The sequence below is a fragment of the Narcine bancroftii genome, chromosome 1 (genome assembly GCF_036971445.1).
Source record: "Narcine bancroftii isolate sNarBan1 chromosome 1, sNarBan1.hap1, whole genome shotgun sequence".
Taxonomy (NCBI): domain Eukaryota; kingdom Metazoa; phylum Chordata; class Chondrichthyes; order Torpediniformes; family Narcinidae; genus Narcine; species Narcine bancroftii.
This window is the reverse complement of record NC_091469.1, coordinates 108,801,001-108,823,652: the sequence shown is the minus strand read 5'-3', so window position 1 is coordinate 108,823,652 and position 22,652 is coordinate 108,801,001. Positions and strand designations below refer to the sequence as shown.

The 22,652-nt window shown below is 41.8% G+C and overlaps 1 protein-coding gene and 1 long non-coding RNA gene across 2 annotated transcripts in view; one reads left to right on the top strand and one right to left on the bottom strand.

Moving 5' to 3' along the window:
• LOC138762417 (uncharacterized) overlaps positions 1 to 22,652 on the top strand; it is a 53,748-nt gene that overhangs the window by 12,734 nt on the left and 18,362 nt on the right. Inside the window, exon 2 of the long non-coding RNA XR_011356909.1 lies at positions 11,630 to 11,691. This is a non-coding gene — a long non-coding RNA (uncharacterized lncRNA). The remainder of the gene's footprint in view (positions 1 to 11,629; positions 11,692 to 22,652) is intronic.
• The window catches only part of ythdc1 (YTH N6-methyladenosine RNA binding protein C1), a 116,601-nt gene continuing 107,127 nt past the window's right edge, over positions 13,179 to 22,652 (bottom strand). The window contains exon 18 of the mRNA XM_069936138.1: positions 13,179 to 13,518. Within this exon, the coding sequence (XP_069792239.1) occupies positions 13,336 to 13,518 (183 nt within the window). The 3' untranslated portion in view covers positions 13,179 to 13,335. The remainder of the gene's footprint in view (positions 13,519 to 22,652) is intronic.

Sequence of the window (22,652 nt, the reverse complement as noted above, 5' to 3'; positions counted from 1 at the left end):
ATTGATGACTACCTGTTGGTTCTGCAGACGCTGGCTAAAGAATGCAGGTATGTGGTCACTTCAGGTTGCATCCTGGAAGATGAACAAATCTAGGACACTCTAGTCACAGGGGTCCACTCGATATATGTGAGGTGGTGACTGCTCAAGTCAGGAATGAAAGTCCTCACTAGCTGCATCGAGCTGCCCAAATCACTGGAACAGGCCAGTCTCGAGAATGACAATCTGGAGGCCAGCGAACTCATGCACTCGGGTAAGCAACTCCAAGGGCCGGCTGCTCCCGATATGGTGGCCGCACCTCTAACGTTGCTGCTTCCTGAGCCCAGGAGTGCTTTTTCTCCGGCAAGGGACAGCACCCTATTGTCTGCTGCCCGGCCAAAGACTCAGTGTGCTCCAGCTGTGGGAAGAAGGGACATTGGGTGAGGGTCAGCTGCGCGAAGGGAGGCCCAGGGAAATCCATGGCCTGTACCACTTCTGAATCCGATTCCAGCCCCAAGCCGTCTGCCCTGAACTCGCCTAAGATCACCTGCTGCGCAACCCACTGCCTATGGAAATGTGGCAAAAAGTTTTGGTGGCCATCTTGCAGTGGTCCGATTTTGAACTCAGCGCAAGCATCATCATCAGAGGAGGAAGGATGGCGGCCATCTTGCCATGCCACAAGGCCGGCGCCATTTTACCTGCACAGGTTGACTCAGGACAGAGGGGTCCACTCAAGGGAAGAACTTGCCATCTCTGGTGACCTGGCATCACTGGTCCTCGACCAGAATAGACCTCACCAGCTCAGCAACTCAAAGGTGATGGTGAAGGTAAATGGACATTCGACCAAGTGCCTGATTGACACAGGCTCCACGGAAAGTTTCATAGACTCATGGACTGTGCAAAAATATAACTTAAAAATGTGCCCCTCTAATTACCAAATCTTCCTAACATCCCAGTCCCATTCGGCGTGGGTACAGAAACATTGTATAGTTCATCTGTCATTTGAAGGGGAGAATTTTGTAAATTTCACATGTACATTTTAGATGAATTGTGTGCTCCAGTATTATTGGGTTTGGACATCCTGTGTCATCTTAAAAGCATGACTTTGGAGTTTTCTGGCCCCCTTCCCCCAGTAATGGTTTGGAACAGAGGACCCATTTGCAGCCTCTCCACGATGAACATCGATCCCTCGCCTTATTCCCAAACCTGACTGGCAACTGTAAGCCCATGACCAACAAGGGCAGGAGGTTTAGAGTGGCAGACAGGGAGTTCATAAAGACGGAGACCCAGCGCCTGCGGGAGGAGGGGATCGTTGAACCCAGCACCACCCCGTGGAGAGCGCAAGTGGTGGTAGTAAAGGGGGAAAACAAGTCCAGGTTAGTGATTGACTATAACCAAACAAATAACAGACACCTAGCCCCTCCCTCGCATTTCGTATATGGTGAACGATATCGCACAGTATTGAATCTATTCAGCCATCGACCTGAAAGCTGCCTATCACCAGCTGTCAATCCATTCTGAGGACCACCCATACTCAGCATTTGAGGCTAACGGTCAACTCTATCAGTTCTGGAGGGTCCCTTTCGGTATTACCAAAGGGTTGTCTATTTTACAGCACCAGATACACAGAATGGTGGATGAGTATGAGTTGAAGGCTGGAGTATGAGTTGAAGGCTGCCTTCCCCTACCTCGACAATGTCACCATCTGTGTCCACATTGTGAAAGACCATGATACCATTCTCCAGAGCTTTCTCCATGGCGAGAGCTCCGAATCTCACTTATAATTCCGACAAGTGTGTACACGACTGGCTGTCCTTGGCTTTGTAGTGGAGAATGGTTTCATTGGCCTTGATCCTGATAGGATGGGCCCCTTGTGAAGCAACCCATTCCTGGGACCACAAAGGCTTTGAGGAGATATCTGGGGTTTTTCTCATATTACGCCCAGTGGGTCCCTCAATACGCCAACAAGATTCATCCCCTCTTAAAGGCCACCACTTTCCCCCTTTCAGCTGAAGCCTAGACGGCTTTTAATGGCCTCTGAAGTTACATTGCAAAAACCGCCATGCTCCCAGTAGATGCAACTGTATCTTTCCAAGTGGAAAGTGAGGCTTCAGACGCAGCCCTGGCCACTACCCTCAATCAGGCAGGCAGGCCGGTTGCCTTTTTCTCACAGACACTTCAAGGCCATGAGCTCCGGAACCCATCTGTGAAAAAGGAGGCTCAGACCATTGTAGAAGCCATAAGGCTCTGAAGGCACTACCTGGCTGGTAAAAGATTTAAGCACCTCATGGACCAGCTCTCTGTCACATTCACGAGGAGCAAAATCCACAGCAAAAAGTTGATTTTTGTTGTTTTTAAATGATGATCTCCTTTCTTCTTTCTTTGTAGGTGAAAGGGGGAGGAGGGAGGGTGTTAGTGGGGTGGATGTGGGAAGTTTGGGGGGGGTGTTTATTTAATTATATAATATCTGTATGAATATGTTATAATCAATGTTATATGATTTAAAACCTATAAATAAAATATATTTTAAAAATGACATAATTGGTAAGGTGGAGGATCGAACTTTCCACCAACAGTTTTGACATCACCTACTGGCCAGGAGCCCTTAATGACCCTCCAGATGCCTTGTCCAGGGGATGCTGTGCCTCTGCACACACCGGTCAACTGCGGACCATACACAATGAACTCTTCCATCCAGGGGTCACCGACATGGCTCATTTTGTCAAAACCCACAATTTTCCCTACTCAGTAGAAGTCAGGTCTGCACTGAGTGCAATCCACACTTCTGATGCCCCGTGGAAGCGCACCTGATTAAATCATCCAGGCCCTTTGAATGGCTCAGCATCAATTTTAAGGGATCTCTCCCCTCCACAAACGGGAACATCTACTTTCTCTCGGTCATCGATGAGTACTTCCACTTCCTGTTCACCATCCCATAACTAGACATGTCCGCCTCGTCTGTTATGATGGCCCTAGACTCTATTTTCACCCTGTTTGGGTATCATGTTTTCTGAATTACATGGAGGGTGCTGAGGCATCGAATAAAGAGCAATTAATGCTGCTGTTAGCCCAGCTGGGAGACCACCCTTACTCCCTTATACAGATGCCAGGTCCTCCCAAGAGGCAATGAGCATTTTACAGAGGCATTACTGTAAGGGGCATAGCGAACTCCACTCCTGGTACAAACTCATGACCAGGTCACAACAGGTAGGGGAGTCTGGCAAAGACTTTATACTCTCTCTGAAAGACCTAGCAAGAGGCTGCAACTTTAAAGCAGTATCAGCTCAGGAGTATGCGGGGGACCTTATTAGGGACAGAATTGTTGCGGGCATACGGTCCACTGAGATGAGACATTGATTGCTGGAGAAATGAATGGTGGGGCTAGATGAGGCAGAGACTATTGCAGAAGCTTTAGAAAGCACCTGGAAAGAATTGGAGGAGTACTGGGGCTTGGACAAACGTCACACTGCTGGACTCTCTAGCCCCACAAAAAGAAAAGTATGCTGCCTCACAGGAATTCATAGCAGCAGCACCACACCTTGAGGGTCCCAAGAGCTTTTTCTGTGGACAAAGAAAGGATCCCAAAGCCCTCTCCCTGCCAGAGAAAATGTCTGTTCCAACTGTGGAAAACGTGGACATTTTGCAAAAGTCTGCAGAAGCCCCAAGGCCACAGCCAAGGCCCATTCTCATGCTAATGAGAGGCGGGAAAGCTCTTCTTTCTCCACAGACCAACAGAAGAAGAAAGCCATGTGCAGCTGGCCATCTTGGACAAATGCTACAAAGCAGAGGATACAGTCTTCAGGAGATGAATATGACGCCGAGTACTATCGGATGGAAGGACACGAAGGACATGCCAGAACTTGCTTCCCTACTGTTGGAATATAAGGGTTAATTAATCATAGAAAATATGTAGAATATATGCTTATGTACTATTCAGTTTGTATACATGAATCCAGTACTATATAACAATTTAATATTTACCTCATGGTGAAGGGAAAGAGTAATGTAAGTAAGGGGCAGCCACAGTATGTAGCAAAGTTGGCTGATTCCAGTAGGTTTAGAATTGTCTGCTCCCCAAATACAAAAGAGAGGATATGTATGAAACAATTTAGTAGGAATGTTAAGGCAAAAGGAGGTGTTGATTAGCACAGGAGAAGATGGCCAGACAAGAACAAAGAGAATCCTGACAGAGACTGTCAGAAACAAAGAGAATGGAAACTAACTCAGTAAGAAGGCTAAGACAGAAGGAGGTGTTGAGTAGAACAGAAAAAATGGCCAGATGAGAACAAATAAATAATTAGAAATATCTGGGGTATGAATTGATTTCTGATCAAAACAACAGGATATTCTGGCCTTGAGGATTAAGATGGGAGCTCTACACCCCAGATAACTGCAGAGCAGGAAATTACTTGTGATAAATCTTATGCAAGAAATCTAGCAAAGAAAGCCAACTTTTGTTCTGTATGATAAGGTTGAGCTATATAAACTGTAGAGATTGGACAGTAGAGGTCAGTCTGGGGGAATAGTTCACTGTGCAGGTGACCTATGAACTAATGACTGAACCAGAGCTCTGTTAAGCTTTATTCTTGTGCTGTGTAATAAACTGATTGTTGAACCGAATACCTTCTCCTATCACTTCATTTAACGAACACGCTGGACTCAGACGACACATAGACTAAATTAAGGGTAGGGTAAAGCCAGAGTCTGACACAACCCATGAATCAGGCGAGTCCACACAATTTATCTGATGCCACTATGTGCATCAAAATTAATGATGTGAGGGTAAATTGCTTAATAGATAGTGGAAGCACTGAAAGTTTTATTGACCAGGGGTTAGTCAACAGTCTTGCCCTCCCCACGTGCCCGAGTGGGCACCAGATCCTGTTAGCAGCTAGCAGCCTTGTGGCTGAGTAAAACAGTTTTGTAGGGTTACTCTAGAAATCCAGGGCACAAAATACAAAGGGTTCAAATTACTAGTACTCCCTCACCTCTGTGCCCCGGTACTATTGGGGTTAGATTTTCAGTGCCAGTTAGAAAGCATTACAATAGTGCACAACGGCCCTCACCCCCCCCCCCCACGCCCTATGAAGAAACGACACTGCAGCCTGTCTGTCCTGAACATAGAACCCCCTCCGCTGTTCACACACCTGACCCCAGAATGCACACCAATAGCCACAAAGAGCAGGAGGTACAGCCCGAGGGATAGAGCCTTCATTAGAACAGAGGTCCGCAGGCTACTACAGGAGGGCATCATAGAGCAAGAGCCCAGGTGCGTGTAGTAAAGTCAGGAGAAAAACTGTGCATGGTAGTGAATTACAGCCAGACAATCAACAAATTTACACAACTAGATGCCTAACCCCTGCCACGCATAGCAGACATGGTCAACAACATTGCGCAGTATAAGGTGTTCTCCACCATAGACCTGAAGGCAGCATACCACCAACTGCCCATTAGAAACAGCGATCGCATTTACACAGCATTTGAGGCAGACGGCAGGCTCTATCAATTTCTGTGACTTCTGTCAGAGCCGCCACCACCCCCACCCCCCACCCCCCCAAGCGCTGCCACCAAACCCTCTCTCAGTGCTGTCACAACGCCTCACCCCACTCACCACCGCCACTAACCCTTCCACCCTGCTAGCTCTGCCACTACACCCCTCGGTGTTGCCACTAACCCCCCTTCCCCCAGTGCCTTTGTATGGGAGGGGGTGCTCAGGATGTGGCTGGGAGGTGGCAGCCTGAAAAGGTTTGGGAACCACTGGAATAAGACTATGCTTAGCACACAATGATGAATTGTAAATTAGACCCAAAATTGAAGTCCATTCTTCTTCTGAAAAAGAGATATTTAGATAATTTTTCCATTCATTTTTAATTCCACAAAGAAATTGCTTTCATATTCAATAGTTTATAATATAGAGCAGATATCATGCCTTTATAAGTAAGTTGTAACTCAAAGAGTTCATTGATAAAATTTGAGTAAAATTTCATTCTTATTGAAATATTCATAAATATAGTAAAATCTGGTGTGTGGCAATTACTATCCACAAAAGCCACTTGGAGCCTAGATGGGGTTCCTTTTTGTGACACATTTTGTTTGATTCATCACAAAGTCCAGATGAGTTTTAAATGGTTTATTTATTAACACCCAGAAGACTTATAGAAATCTTCTTTAACTTTCAATGAATTGACTATTAGTAAGGATTTCCGTAGTAATGATCCATAGTAAAGTTCGATATAGAAACAACCAATAAATAACAACATCCCTAATAACGATCCACGGTAACGGTCAACAAAAATTATTTGAGCTTCACTCACCCTATTTGTCTTTGACCTGCTACACCAGTTGGCGGACTAACAAACTGTCAGGAATTGCGGCCTAACTCCTGCACATGCGACAGTCGAAGACTCGTGCATGCGCACAAGAAGCAACATGGCCGTGTGCAATACTTTTTAGGAAGGTATATATGTGTTGGCACAACATTGAAGGCTGAAGGGCCTGTACTGCGCTGCATTGTTACATGTCCTATGTTCTGTTTACCACCACTCAGGACCAGTAAAGTCTGTAGCATGTGCAGTGGGCAAGGGGCAAAAAAAACCAACAAAACACAATAAAATAAAGTCAGTTTGAACTGTCAAAGTTCCTTAGTCTCCTGCAAAAGGCAGACTTAGTTGCATCTGATGTTAGATCATTTCTGTCCTTGTTTTCAAAGACCTTGGTTTGCAATTCTCCATGCAATATAGCTGACCAGGGGTACATCACTCCAATGCAGGCTCCAAGATTTCAAATGGCACTTGTCCGAATTTGTGCATGGAGTCCACATTATTTTGAAGAACTCGAATGCACTGTTCAAATAATAACATCAACTTTGGAAAATAAACAATCTTTGATCCAGAGTACACTTGCAAATGCAAGTCAAAACGGTGACCAGTAAACCTCAGATCTTCCTCAAACTGAATTGACACAGCTTTCCTTTTGGGTTTAACATGAGGCACGTCTTCAACAGGTCATATAGCTTTCTTCCTTTCTTCTGCAATCTGCTCCTCATAGGAAGAGTTTGAGCTCTTAGAATTAGATTTTGAAGGAGGATTATCTGATCCTCTTGATTCCAATGGGCATGACTTTAACCTTCCCAGCAACAGGTTTGCTCATCTTTTTCTTTCTTTTCTGCAGTTGGTCATAGAAAAGGTAAGATTCAAATGACTTTAGTTTCAAGCTCATCAACAGCCACAGCATTTGTCGAATTCTTCGGTAAAGAAGCAAGCTGACTCCACTAATGGCCCCTACAGATCTCTACAACTAGAACTGCAGCCTTTTCAGCCCTGCTGTAGTAAACTCGAAGCATCTGAATTTCTTCATCTTGCTGAAGGGTATTTCTTTACTGAAATGAATACCCCTTTCTTTCTGCTTCTTATTAGCTGGTCAGCATTTTTTTTGTTAAGAATTAAACATTATTTTAATGCTTAAAAAGTCTTCCCTTGTTGTTGTTTAAATATTGATACAAGTGATTTGCTGTTGCTACTGGGCTGTTTTAAAAAAGTGACCAGTTCTCTGAAAAAAAAAACTTTTTATCCGACATTGGTCTGAGCCCAACCATTTTGGACATTCAGAGTTGTACTATATGTACAGCGACTTCGATCCAATAAATAATTTCAATTATTTCTAATACAAATGCAAATGCATTTGAATTATTTAATACGTAAACTTGAAATTATCTTTTTCAACATTCAATGAAATGACTATAAATAACATCTGCACTAAAGCTCCGTGAATGCAGAATAACATTTATGCTAACGGTCAACTAAAGTTATGAGCGTTTCACTCACCCTCCTCTATGTCACCATGTTTTTAATATACTATATAAAGTCCTGATTTGCATCATACATTATCATGCATGCTCCAATCCAGCACTACAACACCCAAACACTCTGCACGTGCCCCTGGAACCATGTAGGCGCACAACAAAGATGGCCGCAATAAAGCCATACAAACTATGGGCACCTCTGATGTCCGCGGGGACCAATGAAACCCAACAAGGTAAGTAAACAAATTACACCATTTTTTGGCTCCTACAGTATGTATGTCTTGTAACCATGTTACTAAGAAATTTGCCTTCGCATTAAGAGTTTTCTTTTCCTGTAGCCCTTTTTCAAAATATGACTTCTTACCATCAGACACTTCAGATAAGTTACTTCAAACACCAGATCCCGCTGAGGCTTCTAGTTCTTCCATTTCGGCCCTGATAACAACAATGTTTGTTTCCAGCTCCATCTGCACCTTTTTCCTCTTTAGCTCCACCCTCCCCCCCCCCCCCACTTATCAATTTGTCCTCACTCCTTCATTGCATCTCTTTCCTCCTTAGCTCCTCCTCCTGCTCCTCTAAGACATTTTTATCCTTAGTCAATTTTTGATGAATAAGAAGAGCGGGCATTTCAGCCTTAGTGATTATACATGCAGATGTAGTACTTACCATATTAGAGACTCTGGAGCTTGATCCAAAAGAACTTTGTTTGCTTGTCCTGCTTCCAACATTTGACACACTATGACTTGGTTGTATTTCTTCCCGCATGTCAGAAGTTGCCTCAATATTTGACTCTTTCTCCGGTTTGAATTCACATCCTTTGCATCTTCATCCTCTTCACTTCCATTTTGTGACACAACTTCAGCCATTTCCAAATTGCTGTCTTCACATTCCATCAATGTCTTCTGCAGTGGTTTTACAAAGTCTTCATTCCCATCAACCGAAGCTGCCTCTTCTTCAATCTCGCAATGAGAATGCTATTGACACCACTTGTACCTAGATTCCGTCACTTCATTTCTGCTTTGAGATCCATGACCCGCATGTCTTCAATACATCATCAGTGATGCCGGCACTTTTAAGTGTCGCCATCCACCATCCTTCGAGTTCAAGCACCAAGCACACTCAACACAAGCCAAATCAAAGGTCCCTGATAGACAAGTGGCAGCACATCCAAACTGTGTTCATACTGCAACAAAATACACAAGTTGTCCACAAATGTAAGCCTACTGCTTCTGATTGGTGTGATGTGGTGTTGTCAACGAGCGAGTTTCCACCACAGATTTGTCAATAATATCGCTGATTTTCAGGAAATGTGTCTTTTGGACCTAACTCGCTAGGATTAGAAGCTTTTTGACCCCTCTCTTGCCGATACTCAGACCGATGGATGTGGATTGCTGTCTGTCACCAGCTTGCTCTCAGCATTTCCAATATGGCAACCATATTGAATTCCTATCTCTCCAAACCAAAGAGGGATAATTTTCTATCTTCTATTTTTCTATTTTCTGTTTCAACAATATTTTCTTATTGACTAAAATGTAGCAATCACTATCCACAAAAGCTGCTTGAAGGCAAGATGGCCTCTTGTTTGTTACATGATTCCATTGATTCACCACAAAGTCCAATGAGTTTTAAATAGTTTATTAACACATAAAAGAATAGTTGCAATCTTACTTAACGTTCTATGAAATGTCTATAAATAATGATGTCTGTAATAACAATCCATAGTAAAGTTCTATATGTAAATGATCTATAAATAACTTAACATCCATAGTAACAATCTGTGGTAACGGTCAACAAAAAATATTTGAGCCTCATTCACCCTCTTCGACTTTGACCTGTCACACCAGTCGGCAGTCTAGCAAACTATCAGGAATTGTGCCCCAATTTCCATGCATGCACCAACCAAAGACTCGCACGTGTGCACTAGAAGCAATGTGGACGCGTGCAGCCTAGGGACCCGGGACACCACCTAACAAAGGAAAATATGCACCTTTGGCCCCTACATGGTGTTTAACCAGATGCAAAGTACAAAATGAAAACTTGACAACAATTTGCTTGAAAATTCAACTTTAATTTCAAGAGACACCAAAAATAAATACTTAGGAAGATCCCACTTGCCTCAGTTCGTCAGACGAAGTTGCAGAACAAGTTGTTTTTTTTCTGTACTGGAAGAGTAATGAACTATTTTCATTTCATTTACTATTTGCACAAAGATAATGTATGCTTCATGTTGAACCACACTCTGACTTGTCCCTACCACCAGTCACAGGGAAGACTGAATTTAAACTATATCATCTTCTCTGAGTTTTGCACTAATGTACGATAAGAAAGAATATGATTTTAATTGGAGATTTTTCTTTCAGTTTAACAAATTTTAACAGTAATCAGAATTCTAAATTGAATTTAATAATCTCAGCTGCAAGAATGTCAAAACACAAAAGCAAGCGCAAAATATAGCCATGAGATCAGATATTGTCACAAGGTTTCAGTTAAATTAATGGTTCAGTTGTGCTGTGAGTTTTGAAACAAGTTTATTTATCATCTGATTGTACAAGTAGAACCTGACGAAACAGCGTTCTCTAGCCCTCAGTAGAAAAACATTTTTAAAAAACACACACATACATAAAAATGATACATATCGAGAACAAATATACATCTATAAATATAAATATATTAATTAAATAAATAGTAGAGTCATGGAGGCTTTGTATGAGCAGCCCATAGTTTCTCAGCTTCATGGTTCTGATACTGATACTCCTGTATCTTTCCTGACAGAGGAAACAGATTGATGCTGTATGAGGGTTGGGAGGGGTCTTCACTGATTTTTCACACCCTCTTCAAACAACGATCCCAGTTGACCACGTTCATAGGGAGAGGGAGACCCCAGTGATCCTCTCTGCTGCTCTTATGGTTCTGTGGGTTAACCCCAATCTAATACTCTACAGCAACCGTTCTAGACTGGGACACTCAATAGAGCTCCTGTAAAAGGTTGATATGATGGTGGCTGGTAGCCTTGCCTACCTCAGACTTCTTTGGAAGTTGATGTAACTGGTAGCCTTGTCTACCTCAGACTACTTTGGAAGTAGCAGTCACTGTTCCACCTTTTTGATAAATGCAGACATCCACAAGAGTCAGTGTCTCAAGAAAGCAGCCTCTATCCTCAAGGACCCTCACCACCCAGGCCATGCCCTCTTCACACTGCTACCGTCAGGAAGGAGGTATGGGAGCCTGAAGATGAACATGGACAGCTTCTTCCCCTCTGCCATCAGATTTCTGAATGGACAATGAATCAGACACTACCTCACTTTCTCTGATCTTGCACTATTTATTTCTGAAATGTAACTTATAGCAAAACTTGCACTGTAATTCACAAAAGAACAAATTTCATGATAATGTTCATAACAATAAATTCTGATTCTGAAGCAAGAGTTCACTACACAAGGCACAAGATCTTTGAGAGACAGATAATTATTTCTCTGGCATGAATTTTTATATTGAAACTTATCAGCACATTATCAGTTATTAAATGCAGCTGAAATTTAATTCGTATTGAAAAGTTCATAAATATAGTAAAATCTGGTGTTTAACCAGATGTAAATTTTTAAAAAATGAAATCTGGATAACATTTTGCTTGAAAATTAAACTTTCATTTCTGTAGAAACCTGAAATAAATCCTTGGCAAGTATCTGCTTGCCTCAATTTGTCAGACACAGTCATATGAGTTTTCCATGAGAAGTTGAGCTTGTTTTTTATCATCTGCAAGAATAAGGAACTATTTTCATTTCATTTACTATTTGCATAAAGATAATTTTTTGCTTCACGTTGAACTTCACTCTCACTTGTCTGTACCGCCAGAGTCTCAGGGAAGACTGAATTTTATGCTGTATCATCTTCTCTGGATTTGGCGCTGATGAAGGGTGAGATTTTTCTTTCAATTTAAAAAATAATTCTATTTTGTTAAATCTATAAGTAACTCATATTCTTAATTGAATTTAAGCTGCAAGAATGTGAAAACGCAAAAGCAAGCACAAAATGTAATGATGAGATTGGGTATTGTCACAAGGTATCAGTTAAATTCATTTCTCAGTTTTGCTGTGAGTTTTGAAACAATTGAATATGTTCAACTTCAAGTTTATTTTATCATCCTCAAGATATGGAATGGAATTCATATACAAAGAGGAATTAAGAACTACCAAAGAGCTAAGATGGTGTTAAAGCAGAATCCACATTCTTTTTACTTTAAATAATCCTTTCTTTCATATCTGGCACAAAAATGGGATAAAGAGGATAAAAGATTATTTCTTAGGTTCTTTTTTCTTGACTTTTGAACAAATGAAAGAGAAATACAATATACCAAATAAAACAATTTTTTCATACTATCAGCTTAAATGATCTTTAAAAAAGAAATTAGGCACAAATTTTAGACTTTTGGAACAGAGCCTATTTGAATAATGAATACCTGTATTTTATACATTTATTAAGAAATTTATGACTAATATGTATATACAATTGCAAGACAAAATGCAGAAAAAGGAACTATATAGGTAAACAAAAAATGGGAAAAAGCTTTAAATATACAAATTCGTGATGAGGCCTGGTCAAGATTGTTCCAGGAGAGTGTAACCAATACAATTAATGTTAGATATCAAATGGCACAATATAATGTTTTAACACCATTTATACAACACTCAGTATAAATTACATGGACTTAATTCAAATTGTTCTAACAAATGTTTCAGATGTAACAAGGAAACAGGAGCCTTATTGCATGCAGTTTGGTCATGTAAAAAGTGGGAAAAATTTGAGAAGATTTGAATATATTATTGGGATAAATTAAGAAGATAGATACCAAAAAATCCCTGAATATTTTTGCTTGGTGATTTATATGACATTGATGCTAAATTGAAGTTAGACAAATATCAATGAGAATTTTTGAGTGTAGCAATAGCAGTGGGACTGAAATGTATGGCAGTAACATGGAAGTCAGATAATTTTATAAGGTTGGATAGATGGCATACAGAAGTTCAAAATTGTATACCATTGGAAAAGATTACTTATAATTTAAGGAATCAACTTGAGAATTTTTATATGATTTGGAAACCATATATGGATTTCATTAGTAAGAGTCCATCCACATCATCCACAACACCCACTCCTCCCAATTAATATGTACAGGATAGAATAATATGTTAGGAATATATGAATAGTGAATGATAAATAAATTCAGGTCCTTTTTTTCTTTTTTATCTCTTTTCTTTTTCTTTTGGGGAGGGGGAGGGAGGGGATAAAAAATTACATGTCATTTTGTATAATTTTTATTACATCATATTGTTGTATGATGAAGAATTATATGTATACATTGATGCAAATAAAAATAAAATTTTCAAAAAAAAAGTTTATTTATCATCCGATTGTACAACCTGACAAAACAGTGTTCTCCAGTCCACGACACAAAAACAAGCAAACACATGTACAGACATAATACGCATTGTGATAGAGTATACAAAGGTGTTTGGGAGATAAATTAGAAGGTTTGTTAGAGCAGGTCACACATAAACACTTTAAAAAACAGAATTTTTGCTGGAGTTTTGCAGAGTGTTCACAGACTCTTGATGGACTGCTATTTGCAAAAGGCAACAATATAGCAACACGCCAGAAGGTGACTTGTTGAGAAAATAGCGACCTCTTGATATTCCTGCTAATGAAGAGTGGGAGGGGGGAGTTGATTCATCAGGTGGTTGTTCCTAGAAATTACCAAAAGGAAAAATTAAATCTAGCCCATAGTACACCTTTAGACCTTTAGGTGGTCATCTTGGTGTAAAGAAAAACCTTGAATAAGATTTTGAAACAATTTTTCTGGCCTGGTTTGAGGATGGATGTTGTAAATTGGTGCTGGACATGTCACTTTTGTCAGGTTGTGGGGAAACCTAACCAGGGTCCTCCAGTGGCTCCATTGCAATTTATTCCTGTTGTTGGGGAACCTTTCACCAGGATTATGTGTAGATCCCTTGCCGAAAACTAAGTCTGATAATCAGTACTTGTTAACAATTATGTGTACAGTGTTGAGATTTCCAGAAGCTATACCATTGAGAAATATTAAGCCAAAATGGTGGTAAAGGCTCTGGAAAAATTTTTCACAGTTTTTGGATTACCAAAAGAGATCCAGAGAGATCAACGATCTACCCGTAAATAGTCGTGTATAATACGTTTCATGTATAATGCGATCCACCCCCATTTTTGAGGGGAAAAAGGGAGAAAAATTTAAACCCCGTGAATAATACGACCCCCCCTTCCCTCGCCTGCCCAAGTCACGCTTCCATCTCTCCCTCTGCCAGCCCAAGTCGCGCTGCCGTCTCTCCCCCCACCCGATTCGCGCTACCATCTCTCCCCACCCAATTCATGCTGCCATCTCTCCCCCCCCGCCCAACCTAGTCACACTGCTCTCAACGTAGGCAGCTGCTGATAACCTAACTTACCGTTAAACCTGGCAGAAAAAAAAGTTAAAATAATAACCTTGTGTATAAATCCCTTCTTTGAGCTCGAAGTTCGGTACAAAGTTTTTCACATTATACACGAATATTTACGGTAATTTTATGTCTATGTTGTTTCAGCAGTTGGTTTATGGGTTGGGAATAAAACAGATCACTTCATCTGTGTACCATATTGAAACTCAGGGAGCTTTGGAAAGATTTAATTCTACTCTTAAAAATATGATGAGGATTTATTGTCTGAAGAATGGAAAGGATTAATTATTGTTATTTGCAGCCAGGGAGGCTGTGCAGGAGTCATTAGGTTTCTGCCCTTTTAAAATTGTGTTTGGACATCAGGTTAGAGGACTTTTAATGTTGATAAAAGAACAGTGGGTTAATGAGGATGTGCAGTTGAATTTGCTAGATTGTGTTTCTAAATTTAAAGATAGGCTACAAAAAGAGTGGACTTTGGCTCAAGAGAATTTAGAAATGGCTCAGGGTAAAATGAAGTGTTTATTTGACAGGAAAGCTCAGGTGAGGAATTTTAAGACAGGAAGTAAAGTTTTGATTTTGTTTCTAACACATGACAATCCTTTGAAAGCTAGATTTTATGGATCGAAGGAATAAAACTCAGGTTTGTCATATAAATTTGTTGAAACCTTATTATGAGGATAAGGGTAGTGGAGAACAATCTGTATCTTAGGGTTTAGTTGTTGACAGGGTTGAGGAAATTATGGATCATAAGATTATGGAAACAGAATCTTGTGAGGGCAACTTTAAAGAAATTATGGTTCCTGTGTGTCTGTCTAACTCAGCAATTTTGGAAAATTTGGAAGAAAAGTTAGGCCATCTTAAGTTACAAGAGCAGATGCAGTTGAAAGAATTACTTTTGAAATACAGAAATTTGGTCCCTGATGTGGCAAAAAGAACATCAGTGATTTACCATGATGTAGATAGGGGAGAAGAAAATCCATATAGAATAAACACTCAGAAGAGTAAAATCATGGATCAGGAGGTGGAATATATGTTGAGAAATTATATTATTAGACCTTCAAACTCAGTTTGGAGTTCTCCTTGTATTCTGGTACCGAAAACAGGTGGATCTGTTAGGTTCTATACAGATTACAGGAAGGTTAATTCAGTAACTAAAACAGATGCTTATCCTATTCCGAGAATAGATGACTGTATTGATAAAATTGGCAAAGCTAAATTTCTTACTAAGTTGGATTTGTTGAAGGGTTACTGGTGAGTGCCTTTAACTGAGAGAGGAAAGAATATTTCGGCTTTTGTAACTCCATCCGGTTTATACGAGTATAATGTGTTACCTTTTGGCCTGAAAAATGCCCCTGCAACATTCCAAAGGATAATTAATTTGGTAATCCAAGGATTAAAACATACAGATGCTTATATTGATGACTTGGTCACAAAAAATGACACATAGGAAGAACATCTAAGGGAATTAGACAAATTATTTGCAAGATTGTCCAAACCAAACTTAACTGTTAAATTTGCAAAAAGTCAATTTGCAAATGCCACGGTAACGTACTTGGGTCATGTAGTTGGTCATGGCAAAGTTGCACCTATTCAAGCTAAGGTGAATGCAATTTCTAAGTTTCCTTTTCCCAATGGCAAGAAAGCAGTGAGAAGGTTTTTTAGGAATGGCAGGATATTACTGACACAAAGTATTCATTTAGGTCCTCCCATATCTCCTCTGCCTCCAAGCACATGTTTCCTCCTTTATCAATCTCGTTATCCTTCTGTTCATCACATAAGCCGAACACCTTGGTGTTCTCCTTAATTCAACAAGCCAAGGCCTTCTCATGCCTCCTTCATGCACTCCTAAGTCCTTTCTTAAGCTAATTCCTGGCTACCATTTACTTCTCATGAGCCCTTCCTGTTTTCTGCTTCCTATATCTAATGTATGCTTCCTTCTTCCCTCTTGACTTGTTGCCTGACCTGTTTCTTCAGCCATGGTTCCCTTTTCCTACCATCTTTTCTTTGTCCCAATGGGACAAACCTAACTTGAACCCAGCACAAGTGGTCCCTAAACATACTCCACTTTACTTCTGTGATTTCACCCTTAAGTATATGTTTCCATTTTAATCTCACTAGTTCCTGCCTCATCCCTTCATAATTAGCCCTTCCCCAGTTAAGCATTTGGCCATTATCACAGTTTTTTATCCTCTTCCATAGCTATGTTGAAGCTAAGGGATTTGTGGTCACTCTCACCAAAATTCTCCCCCACTGAGAGGTCTGCCTCCTGATCAGGTTCATTCCCCAGAAACCATTCCAGTGTGGTCTCTCCTCTCCTTTGCTGGACCACATACGCTGTCAGGAATCCTTCTTGTGCACACCTGACAAACTCAGCCCCACCTATTTTTCTTTCAGTCAGGAGGTGCCAGTCAATATTAGGGAAGTGGAAATCATTCTTAACTGCAACCCTGTATTCCCCACACCATTTCAAAATTTGCCTGCTTATCTGCTCCTTGGTGTCCTGAGAGCTAGTTGGGGGCTATAGATACACCCAGAAGAGTGATAGCTCCCTTCCTTTTCTGACTTCCACCCACACCGGTTCAGTGGACACTCTCTCTGCTGCATCCTCCCTTTCCATAGCTGTGATACTATCCCTGACCCAGTAATCCTACTTCCCCCACCCCTCCTTTTCTACCTTCCATCCAATTTTTAAAACATCTAAACCATGGTACCTGCATCAGCCAATCTTGTCCTTCCTCCAGCCAAGTTTCAGTAATGGGCCCAAAATCATAATTCTAAGTACTAATCCATATTCTAAGTTCATCCTCTTTATTCCTGTTGCCCCATCAATAATCACCGAAGATTGGAGTTGTCCCTGACGCAGACTTTCTCAAGAAAGCAAGCATCCATTCATGAGGCGGGTTGTTAGTGGAGAGCATCTGGGAGGACTTCTTTCCATCAATCTCATTGACTAATCAAAGCATAGTGGAATAGGAAGCATGCAAGGGGCTATGGGTAGGGTCAGTCTGTGGAGGCGTGTCCAGCTGCAGCAGCCGATCACCGGCAGCAGCCAATCACAGCATAACAGTGGTTTACCACATTCACCCCTCCTGCGGGGTGAGGAAAAAGAAAAGATGAAACAAATATACAACTATACATTTTACAGATTAAGTTTGACAGGGCATCTCTTTTGCTGGAGTGAACAAGTGGTAATGGTTGGGGTGCTGCCATAGCATCCTCAGAAACATATTGATTTGGCCTGTCATCACCGGTTACAGTTTTTCAAGGGGGGGTGACAGGTGAGGGAGTAAGGGAGGGTGGTGCTGGTGCATCAAGAGTGGCCAGAGGTGGAGAGTGGTCAGCTGCAGGCTTAGGGACCCTAAGGTAGAAGTGGGGGGAAATGTCTGTGCTGGTCAGTGCCGGTCGGGGAGGTGCCTGATGGTGCCAGATCCCTGATCGAGACTGTGTCCTCCCGCCCTTTAGAGAAGACAATGAGGCATTGTTCCAAGCCCAGAGGACTCCAAAACCCAGCAGCAATAGAAATTCACCAAGACGATGGTTACTTAAACTCACGTTGCTTTTAATTTTCTTTAAACATCATAACTGGATCAATATTAAACTTATCATTATTAACTTAAAATAACAACCCCCTTCTAATTCTAAGCCCACATGTATGTAATGTGTATATGTTCAGAAACGTTTTCTGTTTCACTGTCCACTCATTCACTTCTCACTTCTCCAAGTTCACCAGCATCAGGCAATTCTTATAATGTGCACAGAATTCAACATTTATAATGTCCACCAGGCTCTAGTTCTTAAAGTTAAATGGTTACCGCTCAGGAAGGTTCTTGTTGGTTTCAGAGAGAAATTTGTTGCTCGTTGGACACCCACAACTGATTTCCTCCAATCAGTAATTTCAGTGTCTTGCCCCATCGTAGGTTTTCCAAATGATAATCTCTTCTTCCAGGTCACCACAGAGTTCTTCTTGTTTCCCTTATGTCAGGAGAAACACTCTAGCCAGCCATTTCCTCTTGTAAGGACTACAATGGTTTTCAACAGGTTGAACACAAAACTCATAACTCATCTTCAAAATGGGGTTTTTCAACAAGCCTGCCAGCTTGCCATTTTGCAGCCTTAACTGCTGCTGTAGAACTGACTTCTGCCCCCCCCTCTCTCCAATAGAGAAATCATCTGTCTGTTTTTCCTCTCTCTGCTTGTAAAATCCATATGACTTCTTACAAGGCTCCAACCCCAATCTTTGAAAGACATTATCAGAGTCTGAGTCTTTGTTCCATTTGCACCTCCTTGTGAAGTTTTTGCCAAAGCAGTTCCATTGTTTCTGCAAAGTCACTGGTGACACAATGTCTCACTTCAGAAAGCTTTTAGATTTTAAATGACCTGTCTTTTCATCTGGGGAAGACAAGACCTCTACAGGAGGGATGGTTTACACCTGAATGCAACGGGGGGGGGGGGGGGGGGGGGGGCCAATATACTGGCAGTTAGGTTTAATAATGCTGTCGGATTTGATTTAAACTAATTTGGCAGGGGGAAGGGAACAGGACTGATAGGGAAGCAGATAGGAGAGTGAATATAGGGGTGGTTCCGTTAGACGGTGAAACAATAAGGAAAAAGGGAACTAAAAGTGATAGGAGAGTAGGGGCAAGTGCATCGAGAACAAAGGTGGAGGGAGAAAGGAGATATGGTATCAAGGTATTGTGTATGAATGCTCAGAGTGTAAGGAATAAAATGGTTGACCTTGAGGCGCAAATGGCAATGGGAGGTTATGACATTGTCGGAGTAACGGAGACATGGCTGCGGGAAGGGCAGGATTGGGAAATAAATGTTCCAGGGTACACGTCCTATAGAAAAGACAGAAAGTTAGGAGGAGGAGGTGGGGAAGCTCTGTTGGTAAGAAATGAAATTCAGGCGTTTGAAAGGAAAGACATTGAAACTGGTGGGGTAGAGTCTGTTTGGATAGAATTAAGAAATTGTAAAGGCATGAGGACCATAATGGGGGTCATTTACAGGCCTCCGAAAAGTAGCTCAGATATCGGTAGAAGTATAAATCAGGAATTAAGAGTGGCATGTCAAAGTGGTAGCAATACGGTAGTTATGGGGGACTTCAACATGAAGGTGGACTGGGATAATCAGACGGGGGCAGGAACACAAGAGAGTGAGTTTATTGAATGTCTACGAGATACTTTCTTGGAGCAGCTAGTGGAGGAACCTACCAGAGGGAAGTCGATTCTGGACTTGGTGCTGTGCAGCGACGCAGAGTTAATAAGTGACCTCGATGTAGGGGAGCTATTAGGGAATAGTGACCATGGTATGTTTACTTTTGAGCTGCAATTAGAAAGGGAAAAAGAAAGGAAGTCGGAAGCATCTGTACTGCAGTTAAATAAAGGGGATTATGCAGCTATGAGGGAGGAGCTAGCCAAAATAAAATGGAAAGATACACTAGCTGGGAGGACAACTGGGGAAAAATGGCAGGTATTTTTGGACATTTTTCACAGGATTCAGGACAAATTTATTCCAAAGTGGAGGAAAGGCTCTAGGAGATGCAAATGGCAGCCGTGGCTAACTAATGAAATCAAGTGCAATATCAAATCCAAAGGGAGTAAGTATAAGATAGCAAAGCGGAGTGGGAAGTTAGAGGATTGGGAAACCTTCAAAGAGCATCAGAGGGTAACTAAGAAAGTAATAAGAGAGGGGAATAAGAATGGAAAAGGGTAGAATTATTACCGGAAACAAGGAGATGGCTGAGGAATTTAACAAATACTTTGCAACTGTCTTCACCAAGGAGGATATAGGTTATGGTCAGTTAGGGGGTAGTGGTCATGCGGTATCAAGAGACTTGGCGAACTTTCGTGGGGAAGCAGGGGATCCAATAGATATCCGGATCCAGAAGCAGGAGGTTGTGAGTAAGAAGATCATGTGGTTTTGCAAGCAGAGAGAGAAAGAGAGAGAGAACTGTTTTCTGCAATCATGACAAGCTGGCAACTTGTTGAAGCCCCATTTTGAAGATGGGTTGTGAGTTCTGAGTTTAGCCTGTTGAAAACCTTTGTGATCCATACAAGAGGAAATGACCAGTTAGAGTGTTTCACCTGAAATAAGGGAAACAAAAGGATCTCTGAGGTGATCTGCAGAAGAAGAGGGTATCATTTGGAAAGCCCAGAGAGTGCAAGTTCCTTCAGCAAGACACTGAAGTGGCTGATTGGAGGGAATCAGTTTGTGTGTGTCCAACGAGCAACAAATCTCTCTCTGAAATCGACAAGAACCTTCCTGAGCCATAACCATTTTTAACACCGGAGCTTGGTGAAAATTCATAAATATTAAATTCTGAGCACAGTATAAGAATTGTCTGATACTAGTGAACTTGGAGGAGTGAGGAGTGAGATTGGACAGTGAATCAAAAAACTTTTCTGAACTTATACACATTACATACACATGCACTTAGATTTAGAAGGGGATTAAGTTAGGTTAAGTTAATAGTGATAAGTTAAATTTGATCCTGTTTTTAATGTTTAAAGAAAATTAAAAGTAACTTTTGTTTAAGTAACCATTGTCTTGGTGAATTTGTATTGCTGCTGGGTTTTGGGGTCCCCTGAGCCCATAACATAATGTCACTTTCTGAAGTTGGCACTGGAAGTCCAGCCCCACTAGCAAGGGGGAACAGAGCTGTGGCATGACGAGTAGTCTGAAATGTTTGTAAACTGTGCCTCCAACAGTCAGGTCAGTACGCAGGACCCATGGATGGCTGCTGTATGAGATTTAGATGCAAGTGATATCTTGTGTTGGGCGGGCCATACTTTAAAGGATAGGTGCTTAGCAGTATTGTGGTGGATAAAACTTTCTGCTCTCCTGCTATTGAATAAACAGTTTGTAATGTGCCCGTTTACTTGGACATTCCTCATGTGCCTGGTGTGTTCATGTAGTGCCTCTCGTTCAGGATGATGGAGGCCAGTATAGACTTGCTGTCTGAGTCCGATGGGTGCTCACAATCCCGAGATGGTTGGCCTCGACCCCAAGATGGCCACCCTCACAGTTCCCTTGTGGTTTTGTATGCCTGGGAGGATGGCATTTACCACGCAGGCCAAAATGACAATCCCCATGGCTCGCACATGGCATCGTTGGTTTGTAGAGAAGATGGCACTGATCCCACTGTCCAGAGTGGTGAATGTTCACACGCAGTGCTGCTAGGTTTTGCAGATGGTTTGTGCAGCTTGTGAAGGGTTTCTTTACAGGGGAGAGGAGTGGAATTCTCTCAGTGTGTCAAGGACAGAACTGGAAAAACACCTGGAAAATTTCCACAGACAACCGATGCCACCTGACATGCCATCAATCCATCCACCAGAGCACCAACTTGATATCAGCCCACTGAGATGGAGTGAGGTGGAGAAAATTGTGCATAGAGCGAGGTCTGTATCAACCCCAGGTCCCAATGGAGTGGCATACAAGCTCTACAAAAATGCAGCAAGTGTCCTGTGGTTCCTCTGGAGGTTCATGCAGGTGGTATGGTGTAACCAGGAAATACCAACATCCTGGCAGAGAGCAGGAAGAATCCTGATCCAAAAGGAAAAGGGTTCATCGGAAATCAGCCAATTCCACCAGATCAGTTTTCTGAATGTTGAGGGCAAAATTGTCTTTGGTGTGGTGGCTCATAGACAAGATACCTGCAAAGGAACCATCTGATTGATGCACCAATCCAGAAAGCAGAGAACTCGGGCTTCTCTGGCTTTCTGGAACATGCTTACTCTATCTGGCATCAGATCCATGTTGCCAAGAAGGAGGGAACAAATCTTCATATTGTGCTCCTGGACCTCATCATAGCCTTCGACTTTGTCCCTCATAACCTCCTCTGGACTGCTTTTGTCTTCTTCAGGGTCCCAGAGGCCCTCACAAGCCTCGTAAGACCTACTTCCAGGACGTGCAGATATGTTTGACAACAGCAGACTACACCATAGTGTGACAATATCTGGAGGTGGAATAATGGCTGGTTGTACCATATCCCCGCTAGCCTTCACCATGACCATGGAGGTGATCATTAGAGCATCTCGATGGGTGGTTGGAGGGCAGCACATAAGATATGGGTTGAGACTCTGCCTATCAGAGCATATATGGACGATCTCACAACACTGACCTCAATCAAAGCTTGCACTGTACACTTGTAGAGGAAGCTGCAAGAGAACATAGAGCAGCTTCAGATGAAGATCAAGTCGAGCAAGTCCAGAAGCATCTCCATCAATAAGAGGAAGCTAGTAGATTAGGATAGGGCTCTACAGCATTTCCATTCTTTCAGAGAAGTATAAATATGCTAAAGTAAGACTGGCGATGAAGTTAACAGAGGTGAATGATCCATTTGTAGCTCATGCTGCTGTCATCCTGGATATTGGGTGGAAATGGATTCCATCAGAAGCAAATAAGCAAGCAAAGGT